Source organism: Emydura macquarii, unplaced genomic scaffold (assembly GCF_026122565.2).
Source record: "Emydura macquarii macquarii isolate MOO-44397 ecotype Brisbane River unplaced genomic scaffold, CSIRO-AGI_Emac_v2 contig_1790, whole genome shotgun sequence".
In the NCBI taxonomy this organism is placed as follows: Eukaryota; Metazoa; Chordata; order Testudines; family Chelidae; genus Emydura; species Emydura macquarii.
The window spans coordinates 15,191,974-15,219,159 of NW_027131927.1; the positions used below are offsets into that span (position 1 = coordinate 15,191,974).

The 27,186-nt window shown below is 41.3% G+C and overlaps 1 protein-coding gene across 1 annotated transcript in view; it reads right to left on the minus strand.

The window, feature by feature from the left end:
• The window catches only part of TEX15 (testis expressed 15, meiosis and synapsis associated), a 72,913-nt gene that overhangs the window by 17,676 nt on the left and 28,051 nt on the right, over positions 1 to 27,186 (minus strand). The window contains exons 6-7 of the mRNA XM_067557359.1: positions 6,098 to 14,079; positions 1,975 to 2,039 (exon numbers count right to left, since the gene is read on the minus strand). Of these exons, the coding sequence (XP_067413460.1) occupies positions 1,975 to 2,039; positions 6,098 to 14,079 (8,047 nt within the window). The remainder of the gene's footprint in view (positions 1 to 1,974; positions 2,040 to 6,097; positions 14,080 to 27,186) is intronic.

Consider the following 27,186-nt stretch of genomic DNA (forward strand, 5'->3'; position numbering starts at 1 on the left):
CTTCATGCCATGGGACTTAGTATAAAGCGAGTCTTGCCCACAGCAGGCACTTGTTCCTGCTTCTTCAACATTTTGCTGTTGCTCAATGTACTTCCTCTCCCATCTTGCCGAATTCAGTTTATGGATGTATGTATGCATTATGTAACTATGTGCACACCATTTTCAGATGGATTCCAGTAATTTCTGGCTGGTTGCTGATGTCTTAATCAGTACCTCATTACAACTCTTTGGGATAATAAACAAAGCTGACAATCAATATAATTGAACCACTTCTTTTTTGCTGATACTAGCAAATCAATCTGAAGCACTCCTTCCATTCATAGTAACCGGTAACATTAACAAAATTAATCAGGTATCATGTCCTGCATATTAACTGATAAGGTAATATTGTCCATTAAGGACCACAATTTAAACTTTGTTGAGGACTGCTTTTTGACATGCTTGTGTTAAAGTTTTTTGGGTTTTTTTTAAGTTGATTTTTAAATATTATCTTGAATGTGTATTTACATAATTGTTCTAAGTTTGTCTTGTTTGGCACCTTTGTGTTTGTGAGAGAAAGGGCTTTTGAATGATAACCAACTCAACTCATCTCCATTGACACTATTAGCAAAATTTCCAACGATCAGAGTACTTGGAGCTGGGAGCAGGGCTGGGGGGAGAGTCTCCCTTGCCACATTACAAAGGGTGATACCATTGAAATTATGATTCTGCAAATTTTTATGAATCAAATGACACTTCCTTCACTCTTCTATCCACTTGCTCACAGAAGTATACATGCTCACAAACTATGACAAATGTTAGTGACATGGTTCAGTGCACGACAGAAAAGCATGCAGCCACTACAGTGATGCATGTGGGAGAAGAACTTCTACAGAAGTGAAGATAATAAAAGAAAACCTAGTCAATGTGCTTTACGTAGTAGTCACCTAAATATGCCTCAAACCACTTCTTGTCATCCTTGGAAATGGGTTATTGGGCATATGCTCATATGGTTTACCTGAAGGGATTGCTTCAGACCAGTGTTTCCCAGCTGATGTGCCATGGCACACTATTGCGCCATCAGGCCAGAGCAGGTGCGCCATGGATTTTTTTAAAAAACTACTTGAAGAGTTCTGAATTGGCTCATGAATATTCATGAGTTCATTTGGAGACTATATGGGAGTGTGCCTCAAAATAAATAATGGTATCAAGGCAGAGAAGGCAGAGAAAAATTGGGAACCACTGCTTCAGACAATGGACGTCAGTTACTGAAGGATTTCCGATTTTCCTCAACGGAAATTTTGCAACATACAGTAGGTAAACTGCTTATCATCCAGCATTAAATTAGTTAGCAGAATGCTTTGTGAAGACACTTTAAAGGACACTAGAGAAAAACATGGGTAGAAGTCTGCAATGTTGTTTTCGGAAGTTCCTTTTGTCACACAACCCTACACCACCGACCTTCCCACAGAAACAACCTTGAAGAGCTGGGAGTGAAGGAAGCTGTAAAGTCATATAACATTCTCTGAGACATCCTAATATTGCACAGTGATGCCGTGTCATCTATGCTGATGGAGAATGACAAGAGAAACATCACTAAGCAATCTCAGGATGTTATGTCATGATAACTCGATAAATTCATTTGACACAATAACCTCTCTCTTCTCCATTACTATTCTCCTGATGGCTGAAAGGGGTCCCATCAACTCTGATGCATTGCTTAATGCTTCCCCCTCCAGCCTCACATATGCCAGGAAGTGCAAAGAGTGTTACTGTGATTGGAACTCCACCCATTATGTCTGAGAATAGGTTGAGCAAGAGGTGCTCTGTGGATTCTGCAGAAGTGCCGCAGGAATTAAATGCATCTGTAACTACAGGTTGAGTAGCACTGTGTTAAAGTAAGGGGAAACGGTGTCACTTTTTTTCCTGTCGTTATTCAGCAGATCTTGAGTTTTTCTGTACAAGTGTTTTTACTATTTTAAATCTTAAATATACCTTACGTGGCCGCATGTTTCATTTTCATCTCCATTTTTTGAGGCTGCTGCCATCAGAATACCAACCTAAGAGAAAATAAACTGGTTATATGTGAAATTCTTATACTTTTAATGAATATTATTTTGCGCACTCTATTCCTATTAGCTATTTTCAAAATGCACACACATATCTTTGTTTGAATGACATCTTATATTTTTATTACAATCACATTAAAACACTACCCTTGGGATCCAAGTATTTTGGGTGTTACAACTACTATAGAATGAAGGATTCACAAGAGCTATGGTGGAAAGGCACCTTTCTCTGAAGCAGCCAGAGCCGGTCATTATCAGAAACAGATACAGAACTTGATGGACCACTGGTCTGATCCTATATGGCAATTCTCATGTTTGGACCCAGACATGCTATTGGGTTAGTGCTGTCAAAGTGAACCAAAAGGTTGTGTTCTGCTGAGATTTTGGAAAAGGCCAGAGCACAAGAGATGAGCTGGAAAACATTGATGCTTTTATTTTTCTGCATGAGGGTTGACTCATCTCCAGTCATACTGCCCACAGTGTAAAGTTTGCTTCCATAGTGTGTATGCAAGGGTCTGAGTTAGATTTTAGCATGTTCTTTGTACTTATGTACTCACAAATGGGACATCTGCATGTAATCTAGGAATAGATGCCCAATTCTGCAGTGCATCTAGCAAATGGTTTCATGTCTTTGAAAGGAATCTCTGGAGACACTTTATACGGAATCCCCACGAGGAATGATACTGGGTACGGCAAAAGCATGCTAGATGCTGGGACAACACTGATGTAATGAGGCTTTGGATCTTTATAAATCTTTTCTAGTGTGGTAAAGTTCTGGCTACAGCCATACCTTTTTCAGTCTGTGGATGGGCAACTCCCTATGCTGGCGGGCTGAAAAAGTTATTGGGTTTTAGTAATAACCAGTAGGTTGGAAGCATTTCTGGCATCTGGCAAGTTATGATTGCTCTGCTTCTCTGGGCTTGGCTCTGATTAGGATGTTGTCCATGAATGGGTGTGTGTATAATTTATAGGTTCACAGATTCCAAGGCTCGAAGGGACCATTGTGATAATCTAGTCCCATCTCCTGTATATCATAGGCCATAGAACTCCCCCAAAATAATTCATAGAGCAGGTCTTTGGATATTTTTCTGAATCTTTATTTAAAAGTTGTCAGTGATAAGAGAATCCAACATGTCCCTTGACAAATCATTCCAATGGTTAATTACCCTCATTGTCAAAAATTTACATCTTATTTCCAGTCTGAATTTATGTAGCTTAAACTTCCAGCCACTGGATCTTTTTTACTTTTCTCTGCTAGAGTGAAAATACTTACTATTAAGTATTTGTTCCCCAGGTAGATACTTATAAACTGTAATCAAGTCATCCCTTAACCTTCCCTTTGTTAAGGTAAATAGATTGAGCTCTTTGAGTCTATCACTATAAGGCATGTTTTCTAAGCCTTTAATCATTCTTTTATCCTTTAATCCTCTAAAACTTGCAATCTGAGCTTTGTTAAAACCACTACCAGCCATTTAAGATTGAGTTCAGAATGCAGATTGAATGGAAGGAATTTAAAGAAAGTGGAAGTTCCCATACATAAATGTGCATTCTAAAGATTTTGTGATTTTCAGGATAGATTTTCAGGATAAAATTCTATCTAGAGCTCTTTCTCCAAACTTCTGCTCCAGTTTACTTCCTCTGTGGGGGAGGGACAGAGTCTCTTCTTAAATGGCTTTGGAGTTGGCAGGGGCTAAAGTACCGTATTTGCTATGCTGGATTTGAGAAATGAGAGATGATGCCTCCCTGCATTCACAGCTACTACTTTCTCTAGGGTTTCCCCTATAAAATTTGTAAGCCAACGGTCTCTCTTTGCAATGACTACTATTCATGGGTGTAAACACAGCTTCCTTGTTAGGGGCCGTTACTCTTTTCACAAATCACATCAATTCCCAAGAAAGATTACCAAGAATCAGTATTTTACATACTGCTTCAAGGATTTGTCAGAATCTGCATCCCAGACTTCTCACACTCAAAGTAAGGATCATAGCTCTAGACAAACAAGCCACTGGCTTGCCACTAAGTAGTTTTTCAAATGACAGTTTTATGAATGACAATAAATCTTTTTTATATGAATGATCAAAACTGAGCTTTCAAATTTATGCTTAGAGTGACTTCTTTCTTATGGTCTGTGGGAACTTATGGAAGGAAATCCCCTTTTGAAAAGACAACAGTGCCTTGCTGTGCTGGCCTTAGGTTCATTCCCTTGTTCTCATCATCTGTGAAATTTCCTTGTGTTTATACAGCAGTTTAGTTTCCACAGAAGTCCCCATTCAGATCTGATGATGTCCTCAAAAAAGGGGAGTATGGAATTAAAAAGTTACAAATCAAATCCCTTAAAGGGCACTGGTTTTGTCTTTTTGGGACCCAGAGTCTCTGGAGTTTATGAGACTTACCCCAGAGAGGGCTGTTTGGCGTTCTCCTTCCCTCAAGAATCCTTCCAAGAGAAATCACATTGCTCCTGCTTGAGCCTTCCCACAGCAGAGTTCCCCAGCAGGAAGATGCAACAAGGCTCTGACATGCCAGTCCAACTCAAAGCCCTGTGCCCTGGCAGGATAAGGGTCAACTGGTTGGTAGCAGCAAGGCATTGCTCACTGTATGAAACTCCTGAAAAGATTGCCTTATAAATACAGCAGCTCTTGGACATGGTTTGACGCTTGCAGGGCTTCTCTGCTGCTGTGGGAAGGGGTTGGAGGCAGAGGAAGATGACTAGAGAGACGCAGAACCGGAGAGGTCCCACAGGCCTCGATGCTCAGCGACTCCCCAGCAGAGGAGGGAGAGGAGCTGGGAGATAAAGTGAGATCTCTACTGCACAAGCAACGAATGCCTATTACCATTCTAGAAGATGAACCACCAACTTGTACCACTATTGGAGGCAGAATTTCTGGGGGCCTGAGTGAGGAGTGGGGGCTTAGAATTGCAGCTCCCGGCAACAATGTCAATTCCACAAGAGAGAGACAGTCCATTCATTAAGAATAAAGGAGCAGTTGGTACAGCAAACACAAGATACAGCTACTGTCTATCAAAAGTGGAGAGCAAGGGTGAGAGGTTGAGGGCAGAGCTAGACTACACCAGACTGATCTACAGTATAACAAGGGTGCTGCATACTTCCTGTTTTCAACTCTCTGGCTTTGGGGTTTATAGATGAGGTCACCATGTCTTTTTAAAGATTGGTTTTAAAGTATGCTATTAATAGGCACCTAGAGGTTTACAGAAATACAGTTTTTATTATTTATTGTTCACATTCAGATTTTCCACAGGTCTTAATGCAAAAGAAATATGAACACTGATATAAATATTAAAAAATACTTTTGACACACAAAAGTCTAGTTGAATACTGGTAAAATTAAGATGATACATTTTTTAAAATGGTATAAGAATGATTGAAGCATTTGAAAACATGCCTGATAGTGACACATGCAAAGACTCAATATGTTTCGTCTTCCAAAGAGAAGGCAGCATTCTATAAATGGCAATCAAGCACTTAGCTGATCATCCCCACTTTCAGTGATTCGAGGAGTGGGGTTTGTTTGCATCTGAGGCTGGAAATAAATCTCAGGTGTTTATTATGGGTTGTGCTCTAATTTTTAACTCGACTGTGACAAAGCAGGTGGTCATCATATTGGACTCTCTGCTTTGAGAGGAGTCCTCAGATAGCCTCCTAGCAGGCTAATGCTGATAGAGCCCTCTATGAGTGGCAAATTCAGATTTTTTTAAATTGATGCTCTTATCTAGTATCAAAAACACCTTTTCTTTTGAGGGTGAAAGAGAAAACAGCATTAGAGATGTCTCAGTCCTAAAACAGTTTCAAATTAATGACATTTCTTCATTGGTCAAAGACGGAACTGTCACTTCTTTGAGGCCAGTTCAAGCCCTGTGAATAATATATACGAGACAGTCTACTTTTTTTACTCTAAATTCAAACGTGGAATAATTTATCTCTACAAAGCAAAATCTGATGCACCCCTCTGCCCTTAACTAAGTATATCTAACTAACACTACAATTCTCCTTTAAATATAAAGCATTTTGAAGTATTAAAGAATTATCTTACCTTTTGTTTTTTGCAGCTGGAAGGAGTAGAACTTTCTGCATAATCAGAAGTGTCTCCGTGTGAGGCCACACAACTATGTCTTTTTTTCTGGGGCTGAGAGCTAGCTTTGATGTCAGACACTGAAGCTTTTGTTTCACAGACACTTTTTTTAGTTTTAGTCAGATGCATTTTCATGTCTCCCTTTCTTTTCAACTGGCAGGTCTTTCTCCAGTTATTTAGCATTTGATATATCAGAAGAGAGAGAATTGATTTACCTTTTTTGGCACAAGCAAACTTCATGTGCTCAATGGTTTTCATGATTTTCATAATATGAGCCATTTTTCCTAAATCTTTCCTGGCAGACAACATTAAGTTTTCAAGTAACAAAGAAAACTGGTTGTAGTTGTAGTCTAGTTCAGTCAGAGTGCTCCCATAGTTTACAGACATGGTATAAGGTACACACTCAACATATGTGAAGATAGAAGGCTTTGAATTTTGTATTAATTTTCTTGTTTCTGAAAGTTCTGCAAGTTCTCTGGTCAGAAGGTGAAGTGCATAAGAGCAGTTTATGCTTTCTGCATAATTGCAAATAATGTTCAGCTCATTCTTAATCTCAGAGATGGCAGACTCTACAGCTTTACAAAGGTTGTCCTTTGAATTATCCTTCAGAAATGAAAAGGAAGACATTTTCTCTTGGGAATGTACCAATTCAGGGAGAAGCGATGAATCAAACCACAACAAGCTTCGAAATCTTTCTTCATCTACTTTTCTTGCTATTGAATTTTTAAGAAAGTGAACTGTTTCATGCATCATTAGTACTTCAATGTAGGTCTCAACAGCTTCAGGCTTTAAAATTACAGCATTAATGCTATCATTTTTCATTGTGTCTAGCACATTTTGCTCTGTGAACAAGATTTTATCTACATCCTCCTCCTGCAAAATCTGAAAATACGTCTTTAAGGTTTCTAAACGTTCTGTACATCTGAGCATTAGCTGCTGTAACTTCGTGAGGTCTGCAAACTGAGCTTCATCTAATATTTCTCCAACACAGCAATTATCAGGATGTGAAATCAAAACATTGAGGAAGTCAGAGTTTTCCTCTCCAGGTGTTCCTTCATTTTCATAATATTTTGACTTTTCTGTATCATTTTTCTTCTCAGGAATATTGTTAGATTTTTCAGTTCTAAACTCTTCAGCCACGTATTCATAAACTTCATACAGCCTAGAGAGGGCAGCTTGGTTTATTTTGCACAAAATTTGTTTTTTCCTATTGGGAGAGGCGTTATTTAACAAAAGACTTCTGTCTTTCCAAACAAGACTTTTAGCAGCATCAAAAAATATATGCTCAAGGCCAAAGAGTGACGCTTTCATATTCATTGATTCACAGGCTTTTATAAAGCTTATTTTTGTAGAGATAATTTCCATTATAATCCACAGATGGTCCTCTTTTTCTGCATAGGAGTGAGCATCTGGAAGGTTCCTATATGTATTTATCAGTTCCACTGCACTTTTCCTTACAGTTTCCAAATCTTCTAAAGTATCTCCAAAGTTAACTCCACAAGTAAAAGGCACAGAGAGGAAAAAATCTAAGTAATCAGAATTATGTTGTAACACAGCTTCACATTCATCAATCTCTCGTCTGAATTTCAAGAATGCATAGTAAGATTTTTTTTCCCACCTTGTTTTTTCAAAGAGCTCTAATAACTGTCTATGGTAGCTCTGTAGCTCCCGAAAAACATTGTACTTCAGCCTTCTTTGGAAAGCAGGATAGAAATTGGATTGTTGTTGATACCCTGATTGCCTACCAAGCAATTCCCCATACAATGAATCATCATACCAAAGCAAGCTTCGGAAAGTTGGCTCCCTTTCTAGAAAGCACTTCTTGTTTTCAATGAACTGAACTGTTTCCATTATCATTTGGAGTTCCACTAACGAATCTACAGCATGTGATTTTAATATGGACTTACAGTTAGTCCAGAGCTTTCTTTCAACCAGTAACTCTCGGGAAACCAAGATGTGTTTAAATGAGCACCCTTGTTTTTTCTCAAAAGCTTCAATAAATGAAGGAAGAAGGTTATCACAAAGTGTAATCTGTTCCTGTAATATTTTCAGAGATGATGTTTCATTTGCTTTTTGTAAAATTTTTGATATTTCAGTTATGAAAGCAAGAGATTTCAGTTCCATTCCCACTTCTCTATGCTTGATTTTACTGTTGATACTCTTGCATTTGTTAGGATGTTCACCTGAGAGATGATTTACATTCAGTTTAGTCACAGTGTCTGTAAATTTCTTATGTGTTTTCCTTGGTAAGGCATCATAATAGGCACAAGGCAAAGCAGAAGCCCCAGTTATACTTTGAATACCTTGTTTTGACATAATTCCTGATTTCAACTCTGAGTTAATTTGACAACCTTTGTTAGTGCTTTCTTTCCAATCTTTGTTTCTTTTGGCAAATTTTTTATCAATTGACTTCCTTAACAAGACAGATGAAGTGAAAGCACTGCTGTTGTTTGAAGAACTCTGAATGCAGCTGTATTCTTTATTAGGTCTCGAGTGACCTTCTCTTTGTGTTATGCTCTTTTGTTCCACGATTACCTTAGCAGAGGATCTCCCAGGTACATCTTTTATCAGATACAAATCTACAGGTGAAGATTTCGTCTTGCTTTCCAATAACCCTGTTTCCTTTATTTTTGTAAATGTATTCTGTCCAACTTCCTGTGAAATGTATTGATTTGAAGACAGGGCCAGAGTATTGTCTACTAAGGACATAGAAGATACATTCTTAAAATTGTTCTCTATCTCTATATTATTTTCTCTCCGATATAACATTTTTGCCAGTGGTTCCAATTTGATAGTCTCGGTAACATTTGTCTCCTTTTCAGCTACTTTACTGTAATTACTCAGACAATGTCTTTCTGAATTTGAAGTTTCTTTTCTATTATAGCCTCTATCTTCTAGCTGTCCGCTGAGAGGTACTGTTGATGTTTCAAAAGAATGGGTCTCTAAAATTCTCTCAGATAAAATGTTTGAGCTCATTTTCAAAGATGCAGCTTTAGCACTAATAATTTGGTGGTCTAATGGAACTTGAGATACACTAGTATTATCTTTTCCTCCTGTTGCTGGCATTAGCCTCATTGATCCTGAAAAATTTCCAATACCAATACCCTGATTTGTGGAAATACTCCCACTCCCAGCAGCAAACATAGTCTCTTTTTCAGTAGAAAAAATACCTTCCAGCTTTTTGTGAGTGGCAGAGAATGTGGAAACATCTTGCTTGTCGGTGTCTGCATTTAAACAGTTCTCTGCAGCTGTTTTTAATAGTGACGTATGTATGACAGTGTTTGTCTTTACATTAGCCTGACAGGTTCCATCTTTTCTTTTGTCTGTACAAAATTCTATAGAATCATCCCTTTTGACAGGCAAGCTCAAAGGTTTTGAGATATTTGTGTTGTTAAATGTATTTGCTACAGATATGTGGTCTTGTCTTGTATCTTGTACTACATTATCACATTTTCCGGCCATCTCTTTAATATGAATTTTAGATGAAACATTTACAAAAACCTTGTGTTCCTTATTAGTTAGTTCCATGTCTTCTAGACCAATGGTGTCTAAACATACAGAGTTTTCAGAGACTGTTTGAAGTTCCATTATTCTTCTTGTATCTCTCACATTGTCACTTTCAAAAGCCATATATGCCTTGCATGTAGCAGCTGAAAACTGACTACAGGTTACTGAAGAAGTCACAGTTAAGTCAGATTTGCAATGATGTATCTGACTTATAATATCATTCAACACAACAGGTGCACAACCTGTAGTGAACCTCGTGGCCATATCTTTTTCTGAAACCATTTCTCTCGTTTGAGCCTCTTTAATTTTAAACCTTTGTTTTATTGGCATACATGTAACTGTGTCACTTGCTTCCTTAAACTCTATAGTCTGTTTATTTTCCTTTATGTTACATTTTCTTTTCCGAGAAAAGTAAGCAGAAGAATACTTCCCAGTTGTCATGAAACTATGACCTTCAAGATCACAACTTTCCCATAAGTCGTTACATATTATTTCATAGCATTTTGGTAAGGGACCCTTTTGTCTTTTCTCTCCAACTTTAGTTACAATTTTTAGAGATTTGTGAACTCTCCTCTGAGCTTTCCTTAAGTGAAACATAGCACCATCTATTTTTTTGGATAGACGCTTACTTTTGCATAAGGATGCTTCACTATAAAGAGTATTTAGAACATTTTTAATGTGTTTTTCGGACTGTGCAAGTGTTTTAATTCGTCCCTCAAATAATAAAGAAAACATTTCAGATGAGCAGTGTTCTCTCTTTCTACCACAAAGTTTTGAATTTCTATGTATAGATGAACATGTTAAAGCTTTCTTAGGCCTCATTTGATTTGTTAGAGATGTATTATGTGGATGTTTCCTCTTACTAACTCTTGATCGCACACCTTTCTTACTCTTAAATTCATTACTATTATCTTTGGGTTTTGCACAGTAAAAGCTGCTCCTTTTATTCATTATATCAGAAACAGTAACAGGTGCAGTGAAAGTGCTGCTTTCTTTTTCAGGCATATGACTATCTGCTTCATGAACACAGTTAAACAGGCATGTTTCCGTTTTACTTATAAGACCCAATTCCTGCATATATTCTTCACTTCTTTGATCTCTTGACAATTCCATATTGACTTCTGATCCTGGAGATTCAATTGCACATCTCCTCGTCTCTCTTGTCGTTCCAATGTCAGGCATGTTGAATCCTGATTTGTATATATTGGTTATTGTAATTTGTAAGTCAGGCCACACAGTTGTACTTAAAGATTCTGTTTTATCTTCCTTTGTGCAAGATTTTTTTTCCGATGAACAATAATCTTTGCTTTTCTCTGATATCTTCTGGCTAGTGTTTCCAAACAAACTTTCCCAGTCTATACGATCTTTCAAGTACTGATACAATGAGTCAATCTCCTCATCAGATCCTCCTTCATGACTATGTGGATTTTGTGGTATTGAGAGAGATTCCTCATGCTTCTCTGGTGGAATTTCAATCTCACTTGCAAATTCCAAGTCCTGGAGAAAAATATCCTCACATTTCTCTTCTATTATCTGTTTAAATATTTTCTGCATGTTATTTTCATGGCAAGATGAGTTTTTCTCAGAAACACATGTTTCCTGAATTTGGGAACATCCTATTTCTTTGTGTTCCACATTTCCAGAAGGTATCGATATGGTGGTGATTAAAAAAACAGCATTCTGCTCTTCCCATTTATGGGCCTCTGGCAGTGCTGCAGGTCTGCAAAACACAGCTGTGGCAGAGAGCTCTTCTGATTCTCTTTTGTTATCTGGAATAATTTCCTTTTCCTTTATAAAAGTGGCAATATTTTCTGTTTCCATCAAATATGCTTCTGTTAATGCACATCCTTCTTCAAAAATAAAGTTCAAACCAGAAGCTGATCTTTTTAAATCCAGAATATGAGGAATGTCACAAACTTCCATCCAGACTCCTGGGACATTGCTAAGTTCTTTTTCAAGCTGGCATGTGTGCATTTGGTTGAAATCATGAACATTTATATCGTTTCCCATTTTCTGATTACAGATCCAATTCTGTTCTTCATCTAAAAATGCAGCTCCAAAAGCATCACTCTCTTTGCTATCTCTACAGAAATGTTTGTCTAATGACACTGGCTCATTTTCTTCAAGGAAACATAAGCATTCTTTATTGAAGTAATCTCTCAATACTTTGTCTGTTCTGCAGGTATCATGACACAAATATTTCTGGTTATTCACTGTTTCTTTGATGGAAGAATTGCCTTTTACTTCTTTTGTGGCATGTTCTTCCCTTTTACCTATGCAGTTTTTGTTTGTGTTTTCAGTTGCTGAATATATTACTTTATGGGCCTTTATAGGGCCTTCATCAACATTTTTTTTTTCAGAAAGCAAAGTGTCTTGAACTTTACTTTGGTGAAAATTTTCTTCCCCAATGACTTGATTACTAGGAACAAATTCACAAGCAAAATGATGACAGACACACTTGTCTTCTTCCTCTTTGGCATACTGTTTTCTCATAGCATATTTCGAAAGGTGCATTTTTCCATCGACACCATTGTCTAAAGTATGATCCTGTGTATCAAAACCCTCACTATTAACTTTATATTCTCCATGTGAGGTCAAAGTATTATTTTCAGCACATGTTACGTAAGAAGCTCTTGAACTGTTTCCTATTTCAGAAGTATAATTATTTTCTCGTAACTGGTTATGCATTTTCCTGGTATATTCTGTCTTGCCTTCATGAGATTCAACACTTTCAGAATGTTGGATGCATATGTTCATGCCTTTATCATCATTCAAAGACTGTTCAGCAGTATGTCTTTGATTATCCTCAAGTACTGTTAAATTAATAGATTGTGATTCTGGACATTTCTGCACTCCTTTCACTGAGGCATATTTATCCCATTTAGAATAGTTCAGTTGTGCTGAAGCCTGCCCTTTATCATGTTTCTTAAGTGGATAAGTACCATTACACACTTGATTGGAAATCTTAGATTTTTCATCTGCATTACTTTTGTTCTGCGCTACTGACATTTTGTCCCGGCTCCACACATGAGACAGAGATGAGTGTGACCTCTGTTCTTCTCTGTTTTTGAAGTCCTTTGCAGGTACTTTCTTTGAATTTTTGTTTTGACAATCTTCAGAGAAGAAAGAGAAAATACTCCCTACCACTGATGGCATATGGTGATTGGTACGCTTTTGAGATCTGGAATACAGACAGCCGCTTGAATCTGCAGTGCTGTGAGGCATGGATTCAGACTGTGTGTTGCAGGCAAAGTTAGCAAATGGCTCTGATGAAACTGAATTTCTCATTGACACAGATTGGCACTTTTGGCCAGGAGGAAGATCATTATGCCTCGACTTTTTAGTGAAACTTAAGTTCTTTTTGTTATCATGAACAGGTAAATGCTTTATATTATTATTACGAAGACTGGAACCTTTTTCTATGTAGCAGTAGTCTGCTTTGTCTTTCCTGGACAAACTCTTCTGCAAATCTATCTCACGTTTTGTATCCTGAAATGGAAAAGATGAAAATTTCCTACGTTTTTCCATCTGAATATGGTGCATTTTCAAGTCTTTTCTATCACAGATAAGGTTCTCATTTGCTGTGCCATGCTTTTCTTCAATAAAGGTTTTTGAAGCATGATTTGTGTGAACATCCTGCAATACAAATGGCTCCATTATTCCTTTATGAAGTTTTGTTATACTACCAACCACTTGCTTGTCTTCCACAGAGTGTTCTTTGTCTGTATTTAGGGTGGATTTAAACTCTTTTATGAAAGCTGCCTCTTTCTGTACTGCTTGCTCCACATGTCTCTGTCTAAGTTGATCTTGTTTTGGGTCATTAAGCAGAGGAGGTTCTTCAGGCAAAGGTATATTTAAAGTGGCTGATATTTTCATTTCTGAGTTGAGATATTCCAGCCCATTCTCAGATGTTGAATTCCCATGAAAAACTGCCTCGATGTTTTGTTCTCCTGGGTTTCCTTCTCTTTTTTTAAGTCTTGGATCCATCATGAGTCTTGACGTAATTACAGTACTTGAGCCACTACCACTGTAGGCAGCAGAAACTGTGGTAAAATTATCAGAAATAATGCATTTTAGATTCGCCATATGGTCACTACTAACACTTCCACTGGCATCTACACCAGCCACAAGTGGCAGACTCGACTCATTGTCTTGCACTTGTGATGAATCCCACCTTCCAGATATGTTATGTTTCACTTGGGTATCATGGGCTTCAGCTACTGAACCATTCCTGTTCTGTGTATGTTCACAAGAGGAGGAAACTTTTGGGCCAGAAGTATTCTCTTCTGAATTTACTTCACTGCAAGAAGAGCTTTCCTCAGGTCTCAGAGCAGGTAAACCTACAGGTTTCCTGAAATGCTCATAGATTATTGTAGCCTGAGCGCCTTTACCGATCCTTTTGGCTACAGTACAGTTTTTCCATGAGCCTCTTCCTCCTGTGAAAGAAAAAAAAAAAGAGTGACAATACTCCAGAGTTAAGGCTGCAAGAACCATTCTGACACACTTCTAACTTAAAAAACCCCCAAATACTTTTAGTCTGAATTTTCTTTTCATGTTCTGCCTAAAGCACAGGAGAATTCAAAATTATCAGTGAAGCGGGTGGCTTTTTAACACCTACATAAAGGCATGCATTTTCTCATCCAGGCCCACATCATTTTACATCTTTATTACTGTAACATTCTTTCCTTTGGCCTTGATAAAAGCTTCACTTTTATCTATTCAAAACACTGCTATGCAAAGATCAGTTTCCTTGTTTCTCATTTTGCTCATGTCAACACTTTCTTTGCATCCCTCCATTGGCTCCTTCTTTTCCATCGCATCAAACAAAAACTACCTGTCTTCACTTCATGGCCTATCCTCACCTTACTTATCTCTCATATGCTATCAGTGTATCCTAGACCTGAAGGAGAGCTCTGTGTGGCTCAAAAGCTTGTCTCTCTCACCAACAGAAGTTGGTCCAGTAAAAGATACTACCTCACCCACCTTGTCTGTCTAATATCCTGGGATCGACACAGCTACAACTACACTGCCTACATAACAAAGGGGCAGGGAACCCCAAGTTCACTCTCTCTCCTAAGATGACAAAGCACAAGCATCTTTGGGCCTCTGGGAGAGATCCTGACCCAGGAGATGGACAGCCACCATCTTCCTGAAAAACATTGGTGAAAAAGGCCATCTTGAACAAAGCTTTGAAACAAAACTTTAGACTTTTAGATGTTTTCACTTTAATTTGCTTGTAATACTTTCTAAACTTTCTCTCTTATACTTCAGCTCATTTAAAATTCGATCTTCTTTTAATAAACTTGTTCTACTATTAATCTAAACAAACAGTGCTGTGTTCTTACTAAAGTGAATGTGGCAAACTGGTGTGTTTTATCTGCTTAAAGGGAAAAACAAACCATATTATGTCTCTAAACTGTCCAAGAGAGGTCTGGACATTCCCGAGAACACTGTTTTGGGACAATTTGGGAATAGAGTTGTATTAGGGTCACCCTGCAAGTAGTAACTAAGGGTCATAGAAGCCAGAGTGGGGCTGAGGGGCTGAAAACAGGCTGCTGGGATCAGAGCTGCAGTACCAGAGCTGTTGGAGCAAACACACTGAAGGAGTGATCTGCATGCTGGTAGTCTGGCTGGGAGTAGCCCAGGTTGGGACCTACAACAGCAAAACATTTGTGAGGCACCCATTACACAGGAGAAGCAGTGACACAACCCCTCACTGGTTGGGATTCCACCCCAAAATGTTATACCCCCTTGTAATAATTTCATCTAGGCTACATTTCCCTATTTTGCTTATGAGAATGTCACATGGGATTGTGTCAATTGCCTTATTACAATTAAGATATATTACACCTACTGCTTCCCCCTATCCACTAGGCCAGTAACCCTGTCAAAGAAGGAAATTAGGTTGGTTTGGAATGATTTGTTCTTGACAAACGCATGTTGGCTATTACTTATTAACCTATTGCCTCTAGTTCTTACAAACTGATTGCTTAATAATTTGTTCTAGTATCTATCCAGGTATCAAAGTTAGGCAGACTTGTCTATAGTTCCCTGCATCTTCTTTATTCCCATTTTGAAGATAGGTACTATGTTTGACCTTCTCCAGTACTCTGGGACCTTACCCGTCCTCCATGAGTTCTTGAAGAAAATTACTAATGGTTTCGAGATTGCTTCAGGTAGTTCCTTAAATATTCTAGGATGAATTTCATCAGACCCTGCTGACTTGAATACATCTAATTTATCCAAATATTCTTTAACCTGTTTTCCCCTATTTGGTTTGTTTGCCTTCCCCTTTGTTGTTAATATTAAATTCTATTGAGACACAATTTTGTCGCAATTTACCATTTCAGTGAAAACTGAAGCAAAACAGGCATTAAACACCTCAGACTTCTTGATGACATCAGTTATAAGCTCTCCTTCATTGCTAAGTAGAGGATCTAAACTGTCCTGTGTCTTTTTCTTGATCCTAATGTTTTTATAGCACCTCTTCTTACTGCGTTTTATGTTCTTTGCTAGGTATAGCTCAGTTTGTGCCTTAGTCTTTTTGATTTTATCCCTACATTCTCATGTTAACCTTTTGTATTCATCTTTAGCAATTTGTCCAAGTTTCCACTTTGTGTAGAACTCTTTTTTTGACTTTCAGATCATTAAAGAGCTTCTGATGGAGTCATATGCCTCTTTTCCTCGTAGCTTTTCTTCACATTGGGATAGTGTGTTGTTGTGTATTTAATATGGTCTCTTTGAGAAACTGCCAGTTCTCTTGAACTCCTCCTTCCTTTGCATTTTCTTCCCATGGGACTCTACCTATCAGTTCTGAGTTTGTCAAAGTCTGCTTTTTTGAAGTCCATTGTCCTTATTCTCCTGCTCTCACTCCTTCCATTCCTTAGAATAATTAAATCTATCATTTCATAATCACTTTCACCCAAATTGCCTTTCACCTTCAGATTCTCAATTAATTCCTCCCTGTTCTCAATTAATTCCTCCCTCAATTCTAAAATGGCTGCCTCCCTGATTACTTCCTTAATCTTCTAAAACAAAAAGTTGTCCCCAACATATTCTAAGAACTTATTGGCCATTTTGTATTTTGCTGCATTACTTTTCCACCGGTTATCTGGGTAGTTAAAACTGTCATTACTATGAAGTCTTGTGTTTTGGATATTTCTGTTTTTTGTTCTAGAAATACCTCATCTCCTCCTCTCTTGACCTTGTGTTCACTAGTAGACCATGACGCCACCCCTATATTTTTCTCCTTTTATCTTCACCCAGGGACTTTCAACATCTGCAAATGCACCTTCTAGCATCAGAATTTTTGACTTCACTAGCTATTCAACAGAAAGCTAGCTAGGGATGGGTTCCTCTGCTTTTCTGTCTTTAGTGAATAAAAAGAAACTCATTCTGAGATGAGAAAAAAATCAGAGAAAAATTTCACTGACACTAGCCTAAGGCAAGGGCACTCTGGGGAGAGAATGAGTGTTTCAGGATCTAGATGGCCCTGAAAAAAATATCAGTTTGTGAGCCAAGTCAGACCTTCTCTGAAAACAAGTGGCCTCCCTTAGTAGAGACTGAGAAATTTCTTACATGATCATTTTGTTTCTATTAGCAGCTTCTCTCCTCATTCATCATTAATTTATCATGGTTTTCTTGGAAGCTTCTGTTTCAGGATACCGTTGGGGTTAGTAACAACCAATGGATTGCTGTGCTGACTTTCACAGTGAGGGCTGGGGCCTCTCTGCTATCCCAACTACTAATTTCTCTGTTTCCCCCAGTAGTGTCTCACTAGTACATTTGGATGCACAAGATATCCGCTTAGGATGAGCAATGCCTATTCATGGATGTAACACGACTTCCTTCTAGCCACCAAATTAGAATCCACAAATCATGTCAAGTGTTTGACCAGGACAGAACCTGAGACATAGCAAACAATGAGCCACTTGTTTGCCATGAAGTATGATTTCCTTACTTAATATATGAAAAACCTTTGCTCTGAATGGCTACAGCTGAGACTTTGAAATGCTGTACAATGTGTCATCATCTCTTTTATGGTCTATGGGGTCTTTCAGAAGGAAATCTCTTTCTGATGGTGTGACTCTGTCTTTCACCAGTAGGGCCACTGCTGCACTAATCTATGAAATGTCTTTGTTTTAAATAAACATTTTAGTTTAACATTTGGTTTAATCAGATGTCCTCATTTGGATCTCATGATGCCCTCAAATGAGGCATCAACAGAAAAACATGTATCTAATAATGCTTAAAATAGACTTTATTAATATTAATGAGTTCCTTGCAAGCTACTGACTGGCACCCTGTCCTGGAAGTTGTTGTTGTTGTTGAGTTTTTTTGCATGTGTAGTACTTCTTCCCCTGGCTGGTTACAGGGCCAGTTAGTACACTATTCATTCAGGCATGAGGCCCAGGTTGGGGGGCCTGGTACATATACCTTGATTATGGAAGTAGCTTGCTAGATGTTCCTGCAAGTCTAAAAGGCTGCCTCTGCCTGCTCCTCCAGACTGGCTAGCACCCAACTGCTGTAGGAGCAACCTAGTACCACAGTAGCTTTACTCAGTAAATCAGGATAACTTTGAACATGGAAAGGGATTTCTCACTTACTCCTCTGCAATTCCAAAATGGTGCAGCTTTGCAGAGACAGGAATCTTGATGTTCCTTTTTGATCTGGCTATAGGCTGCCTAAAGTTCCTAAGGCTTTAACGTGGAGCCAGCCTGTGGCGCTGGTGAGGAGTGGAGGTGGAGAGAGAGAAACCCTTTTCAATTCCCATTACATTGCAGCCTCAGGCAGGGCTACAGAGGAGGCACAGGGCTCTCTGCATGCCCAGACATGCTGTAGGTCGGGGAGGAGTGGTGAGCATGGTACAGAACACTGTGAGAGAGGCTCTGTGAAGGAGATAAACCCCAAGAAACATGCCCTCGAGGGAGAAGGCAAAGGAGACGGGGTTTATCCTGATTTTCACCCCACTTGTTCCATGAACAATACTAATCGCTGCCTTGCAAAGGACACACTTGATTTTTGACTTTTTGGGAGTCTCTGGAATTTGGAAGACTTAGCCCTGAGTATCATGAGAATCCCTCAATACACACTGTGAAGAAGGGGAGCTGGGTAGGAGCCCTACTTTTTTTCCCACAGGGACCTATTGACCAACTTCAGTATCTGGGGGATGTGAGGACGCTGAATCCTTTCTGCATCTTTTCCCCCTTCTGCTCAGGTCTGTTGCAGGACTCACTGCCTGACCTGGCTGATAGCTTCCTTCCTGTCCTTAGACTTTTTTCCTGAAAGCCAGAAGCTCCTAAATGGGCTTTTCTGCATTGGAGTCACAGCTCCTCGGTGCAGGGTGGGGACATGACGTGCCAGTCTAAGCACCGTGCCCTGGCAGTGTGAGGGTCTGCTGTTGGGGAACTGGCAGGGCATAATTCACCCTCTGAAGCGCCTGCAAGTGCTGCCTCATGTGGGGAACACCACTTAGATTTAGCTGGATGTTTGAAGTCTCTCTCTGCCATGCCTGAAGGGGGGGGCACAGGAGTCCAGCAAGGAGGTGCAGCAGTGACAGATCCAAATGCTTGACGCCACCATGCTGCTATTTACCCGACCCATGGGGGATGAGAAGGAGGAAAATTGTAAGTCACAACTGCACAAAAATAAATAAAAGAGAAGGTTACTCACCTGTGCAGTAATTGGGGTTCTTCGAGATGTGCCCCCTGTGGGTGCTCCACTTCAGGTGTCTGGCACACCCTTGCATCCGGATTGGAAATTTTCGTCCACAGTTCCCGTTCGGGTGGCTCATGCGAAGGTCCCTCCGTTCCTTTTCCACCGCAGAGCAATAACAGGTATGGGCTCCAAAGTACAGGGGAAGAAGGAGGGTAATGAAGCACCCACAGGGGGACACATCTTGAAGAATCTCAGTTACTGTACAGGTGAGTAACCTTCTCTTCTTCATCAAGTGGTGTCCCTGTGGGTGCTCCACTTCAGGTGAGTATGACGCAATATCCCTCATTTGGCAGAGGGAACTTTGGAGTCGTTATGGTCTACGGATGATAGAACATTTAGACCTACAGTTGCATCTGACCTGGAAGCTTGGTCAAGAGTGTAGTGTTTAGTAAACGTGTGTATAGAGGCCCATGTGGCCGCTCTGCATATGTCTGCTATTGGGACATTTTAAAGGAAGGCTGTGGATGCTGCCATTCCTCTGGTGGAGTGTGCTCTAATCCCTTGAGGGGGCTACACATTTTTAAGGGTGTAACATGCAGTCTTTTATCAACTCAGAGAATCTCTGTTTGGATATGGTCCCCCCTTCAGAGCGTTCCGCAATGGACACAAAGAGTCTTGATGTCTGTTTGAAGGATTTTGTCATGTCCAAGTAAAACACTTGTGTGGATGAAGACGGTGGTGGAATATCGTGATGGGTAATTTTTGTGCTAGAACTTGAGGGAGGTCACTCAGGCCCTCGACAAAACTTTCAAAATTGTTGTTTGGGTGGCGGTGGTTGAGATGTTAATTGCTGTTATTGCTGGCTATTCTGCCATCTTCTCTGAGGTCTTTGTCTTCGATTTGTGTCGTATTGCCTCTCTTGGTATGGGTATTGGCGGTATCTTCTTTGATAAGGTTGATGCCTGTTCTGTTTCCTTCTCGTTACAGAGGTGTATATACCGAGGGTCCACAACGTTGCTCAAGATTCTTTCTTTGTATAGAGGACTTCATCCGTTTTCTTCCCGAACAACTTGGCATTGTCAAATGGGAGATCTTCAATGGTGGCTTGTAGATCCCTGGGTAGGATTGCTGGATGAAGTCACAAAGCTCTCTGCATGACAATCGCCGTGGCCACTGTGTCTGCCATGTCAAGAGCGGCCTGCAGGGCTGTCCTGAATATAAGCTGACCCTCTGTAACGAAAGACTGAAATTGTTCTCTTCTCTCTTGTGGGATGATATCAATAAAGTCCATGAATTTTGAATGTGTGTCATGGTCATAGTTGGAGAGTAGTGCAACATAGTTGGCTACATGTAATTGTAGAGTGACGGAGGAGTGAGTAGACTTTTTGTCTGAAAAGACTGACCCTCTTCCAATTGTTGTCTTGGGATGTGGATTTCTGGTGGGTTTGCTTGCCCCTTTGTTGTGCTGCTTCCACAACAAGGGAGTTTGGAGGGGAGTGGGTGAAAAGAAATTCGACTCCTTTTGATTGTACATAATGTTTTTTATCGGCTCTTTTGCACGTGGATGTGATGGTGGCTGGAGTTTGCCACATGGTATCTGCTGGCTCCATGAACATGTCATCCATTGGTAGAGCTATTTTCGATGGTGCAGTGGTATGTAAGATTTTTAAAAGCTTATGATGCTTTTCCAACACCTCTTCAAGGGGTATCTTCAAGCCTTGTGCCACTCTTTTGAATAGCTCTTGAAACTGCCTGAAATCATCCGCACTCGTAGGTGGGGGTTGCATTATGGTATCATCCAGTGAAGAGAATGAGTTCTGAGGTGTTGGTGATGCTTATGATTCCAATACCTCGTCAGGCTGTTCGGTGGCTTGTGATGGAGGTTTTATGGCCGAGTGCATCAATTGCTGTTGGGACAGGTCTCTGTCCCCATGGGAAGTAGAGGGATTGCAGTAATCCCTGGCAGAGTGAGGCCATGCTTCCCAGTTGCGCCACTGCATGAGGTATGTCATGGATGGGGCGAACCATGGAGGCGTAAACCATGGTTGCCCCGGGTAATCTCCGTATCCTCTAGGTGTGGGTCTGTGAGGCGAGGAATATTGAGAAGAAAAGACTCCTTCCTCAATATTGTCATCCTCTCCGCTGGATGATAGCACTCAGGACCTTGGTGGTGGCATGTCTGTGCCATATAGCGGAGAATCCTCCTGTTCCTGGTGCTTTGTCTTGGATGTATGTTTCCTCCCTGGCACCGTATTAGGTGCCGTGCAGTTTGTCGGTGCCGATATGTGTGGCGGTGCCGATGGACTGGTCGGTGCCATTTTGTGACGAGTTGTCTGAATCGGTGCCAGAGCTGTGTCCAGTGCCGATGTCAGAGCCGCCACCTGCACCATTATGCAAATCAGTGCTGAAGGAATGGGCGGTACCGTTTTCACTGTCAACGTTGTTTTCGGTGCCGTGGCTGTTGATGCAGCAGAGGTTTTGTTGGTGCCGGATCGGAGGAGGTCTTTGGTATTTTGACTCTCGACTCCATGCCCTTACTATGATGCTTCTTTGGTGCTGTAGAGGATGTGGGCACTGAAGGGGTCTGGGCAGCTGTTATTTTGGTTGGTGCGGGCCTCTTTTTTGGCAGGCTTCTCAATGGCATTGAAGCCCTCTTCCTGCCCTGTCTGTCAGACGGCAACGGTGAAGGCTGTCGTCCTGGGTCTGAGGCAGGTCTCAGGGAGTTTTCCATTAGGATTGACTTCAACCTGAGTTCTCTGTCTTTTCTTGCCCTTGCCTTGAGGTTCTTGCAGTGGGGACACCTCTGCATAAGATGTCCCTTGCCAAGGCATCGTATACATTGGGCCTGGCCATCAGATGCCGGAATGGCATCCCTGCACGAGGGATGTTTTAAAACCCGAGGAACCGGGCATGGTAACTGGAGAACTAAAACCTGCTCTAAAAGGGAGGGAAAGGAGTTTAAGAAAGAAAAAAGATATATATATTTTTCTTTTCCAAGTAAGTAAATAGGGGAAGGAAGTAGTAACTAACTAACCAACTAAACTTATATTAAATACTAATTAAACTTTTCTGTCAGGACGAGTCAATTGAGGGAACTTTTGCGGCTCCATCTCGGACCACAGGTGGTTGAAAAGGAACTGAGGGACTTAGGTTGGGATGCACATGAACTGAAACTGTGGATGAAAATCTCCGATCCGGAGGTGAGGGCTCACCAGACACCTGAAGTGGAGCACCCACAGAGACACCACTTGATGAAGAAGTAAAGATTTTAAAACAAAACAGTTGGGAGAAACTGAAACACCAACTTGTTCCACCGCTTGAGACAGAAACTCTACTCACAGCCAAACCAGGGTTGCCCCCTCAGCTGCTGTGCTGAGTCAGCACTCAACAGAGCCTTCAGCGACTCAGCCCTCAGGTATGCAGCAGCAGTGTTTGCCATATCAATTTTATATCTTTCTAGTTTTTTTATCAAAATGTCATATGGTACCAAGTCAAATGCCTTACAAAAGTTTAAGTATAATTACATCAACACTATTATCACCAAACTTGCATTCTCATCAAAAAAAGATATCTAGTTAGTTTGACACAATCTCTTTTCCATAAATACATGTTGACTGGGAAATCCTATTACCCTCCTTTAATTCTTTATTAATTGAGTCCTATATCTGCTGCTCCGTTATCTTGCCCGGAATTGATATCAGACTCACAGGCCTATATAATTGCCTACATTGTTCCATTTGCCCTTTTTAAACATTGGAATAACATTAGCTTTCTTTCAATCTTCTGAACTTTCACCAGTATTCTAAGACTTATTGAAAATCAACATTAATGGTCCAGCAAATTCCTCAGCCAGTTCGTTTATAAAGCTTGGATGCAAGTTATCTGCACCTGCTGATTTAAAAATGTTTAATTTTCGTAGTTGCTGTTTAACATCCTCCAGAGATTTCTGAGGGAGACTTACTGAACAAACTTCAACTCAGTTTAAGATACCACAGTTACAAGCAGATGGAAGCTAGTTCTGTACATTCACAATTTCCTCTCCTATTCTATATCCCTTCATACAATATCACTGCTATTGGGACAAAATACCACTGAAAACAGCCTTAACTGCATCTCTCTGCCTCAATGATGCCCCATCAAATCTCATCTGAAAACCTCTCTTTTCTTCTTTTCCTCTAGTATCCCAATTTCTCTCACGCTGTTTATTAACTCTACACATTATTTAACTCTGCAGTGCTTTCCGGAATATAGTTTGTATGAATGCAGCTATTCAAAATACAAACCCTACTACATAATGATTATATAATTATTCTCAGGTCCAGAAATGGAGTCCAGAGTTACTCTTCTTACTGCCCTTTAAAGCAGATTCAAAGTTTCTGTATGTGACTGAGGCCTGGACTACACTGGCGACATAGGTCAACGTAAAGTCACTTACGTCAACTACGTACACATGCATCTACACTGGCACCACTGTTAATTCGAATTAACTCGCCTCAAAAACCCACTTAATAAGACCACCTCTGCAAGTGGTGTAGCGCCTAAATAGAATTAGTTAATTCGATTTAGTGTCAGTGTAGACACAACTTCACTTAAATCGAATTCATTGGCTTCCGGGAGGATCCCACAATGCCCCGTATTGACTGCTCTGGACAGTCGTGCTGTGCTGCTCTGTGGTCACGCTACCAAGAAATGTCCCCTCCCCTCAAGCCCTGGGAAGATTTGAATTTCCATTTCCTGTGCTGCCAAAGTGGAGAGAGCTTTGTCACTGTTCTCCGCATGGCTACTGCAAACCCCAAATGTGCTTCAGCATGGAGTCGACCAGAGGTCTTAGACCTCATCGGACTGTGGGGCGAGGACTCCGTTCTGGCTCAGCTCAGAGCCAGCAAAAGGAATCTGGACATTTATGGGAAGATATCCCAGGGCATGCTGGAGAAGGGACACCAGAGGGATGCTCAGCAGTGCCATGTGAAGATCAAGGAGCTGCGTCAGTCATATCAGAAAGTCAGGGAAGCTAACAGCCATTCTGGCTCCTCACCCAAAACATGCCGCTTCTATGATGAGGTGCATGCAATTCTCGGTGGCAATCCCACCATGGTGCCGCCCCACAGCATCGATACCTCCGCTAGGTCACAGTTCATGGACAATGATGAGGACTCCGTGGACAAGGAGGAGGAGGCTGAGGAGAGCAGGGTGCATGAGAGCATGCTGTCTGTTCTCCCTGAAAGTCAGGACATATTCCTGACCCCAGAGCAGTCCAGCAGCACACAGGACAACACAAATGACCCCATGGAAGGCACATCTGGTGAGCTTTTTTTCTTCTTAGCAGTTCTGTCCTTTTACATTGGGGGGGGGGGGGGGGGGGGCACACAAAGGGGATTTCAGGTGTTTCGGTGACTGTAGTGGGGGGTTACCCAGGGAACAGTTTATTTATCTGATGAGAAATGCTATGTTTATCATCAGTTGATATCTCAAGGAAACTTTCATGTATGTAATCTGTTATCCTTCGCAAAAGTTTTCAGGGGAGGGCTGCCTTGTTCCTCTCTCCACAATAGGATACTTTGCTGCAATCTTGGCAGAACAGTGCTGATACCCCGCTGCATCCAGCAAATCTTTGTTTTATGCAGAGACTTCCGCCCCCCGCCCCTACTCTCCGCAGTTCCTCTCTGTAAGGGTTTAAAATACAAGCAGAGACTTCTCCCCCCTCCCTGACACTGTCCACAGTGCCTCTCTGAAGGGCACCCTGCACATGTTTAAAATACCTGCAGAGACTCCCCCACCACGCTCTGCGCAGTTCCTCTCTGTAAGGGTTTAAAATACCAGCAGAGACCCCCCACCACCACGCTGTCCTCAGATCCTCTCTGTAAGGGAACAGTGAACAGACTCTTCTGGGACGTCAGGAATGGAATGAGGCTGTGTTTGTCCTGTGCACTGCATGGGGATTATTGTCTACATTGTTGCAGTTGTATCATTTTCTTCACTATGCTAACAGTGCTACCTTGTCATTTTTTTTTTCATTCTGTAGACACCTCGGCCTTGGCCCCACCCTCAAGAAATGCTGTGGAAAGACTATCACAGATTAGAAAGAGGAAAAAAAAACAAACCAAGAGACGACATGTTTTACGAGCTCATGAATGCCTCCGCGGTCACAGAGACAGAGCAAAGAGCGTGGCAGCTCACCTTGTCCCAGAATATGGACATGGACAAGAAGACTCTCAGAGAAATGATGGAGCATGATCGCAGTACCACACAGGAGATGCTGTGAAAATGCGGGACCAGGCAGACGTGTTGCGGAGGCTTGTGGAGCTTCAGGAGGAGCGGAGGAAGGACAAAGTCACGCTGCAGTGTGCCTGCCCCCGCCCCCAGTCGGTCTCTGAGGAGACTGGCCAGGCTGCGTACGTGCTCGCCTCCACCCTGGTGGAGGTGAGCAGAAAGCGGCGGCAGCCACGCTGACAACTGGCCAGCAAGCTACCCCCCAAGTAAAGGCACTTATGTGGTTAACCCTAGAGAAAAATGGGGATTAGGGGAGGAGTATATTGAATATATTCAATCCGGAGATACAGAAAGGTATTTAGGTGCTAGAATAGACCCCTGGGTTGGAGTTGCTAATATCTCCCCCAAAGAAAGATTAACAGAATGGTGTAACAATTTATGTAAAGCTCCCTTAAAACCTGCCCAAAAATTATCCTTTGAGATAGTGAATGAACACTCCGCCCCCCGGTCCTCCTCGACTTGAATATTCATAAAGTTAAGCATAATTTCAACACGTTTCTTTATTAAATCATATCTTGTTCTGGAGGGATTTGGCGGGTACAGATATCGATGGGGGGGTGGTTTCACCAAAGGCAAACAACATACAGGAACATAAATCAGTCCTGCATCTCATGGCAGAACCTGGTTTTCAAAGCTTCCCTAATGCAAAGCGCTACACGGTTAGCTCTCAGCGTAGTGCTGGCATCTGGCCGCTCATAATTGGCGGCCAGTCTTTCTGCCTCCACAACCCAACCCTGGGGGAACCTCTCACCCTTCGCTTCACACACATTATAAAGATCACAGCACACAGATATCACAGAAGGGAGGTTCTTCTCAGTCATGTACAGCCTAGTGAGGAGACTCCTCCATCTACCCTTTAAATGCCCAAAGGCACATTCTACAACCATTCTGCAACTGTTTAACCTCTTATTAAAACACTTCTTGTCGCTCTCAAGATGACCAGTGTACGGCTTCATTAGCCAAGGGAGCAAGGGGTAAGCAGGATCCCCCAGGATCACTATGGGCATTTCCACACCCCCAATTTGAATTTTTTGGTCTGGGAAAAAAGTGCCCGCCTGCATATTAGAGAACAGCCCTGAATTACGAAATACACGTGCGTCATGCACCTTCCCAGACCACCCCACATAGATGTCAGTGAAACGACCCCTGTGATCCACAAGCCCCTGCAGGACCATGGAAAAGTACCCCTTGCGGTTTATGTACTTGGTTGGTAGGTGGGCAGGTGCTAAGATAGGGATGTGCGTCCCATCAATGGCCCCCCGCAGTTTGGGAACCCCATCGTGGCAAACCCCTCCACTATGTCCTGCACATTTCCCAAAGTTACTATCCTTTGTAGAAGAAGTCTATTGATGGCCCTGCATACTTGAATCACGGCAGTGCCCACTGTAGATTTACCGACTCTGAATTGATTCCCAGCCGAGCGGTAACAGTCTGGGGTTGCCAGCTTTCACAGAGTGATGGCGACTCTCTTCTCCACCGTCACAGCTTGTCTCAAGCGAGTATTCATGCGCTTCAGGGATGGGGCCAGCTCTGAGGACAGTTCCAGGAAAGTTGCCTTTCGCATACAAAATTTTTGCAGCCACTGATCATCATCCCACAGCTGCATAACAATGCGG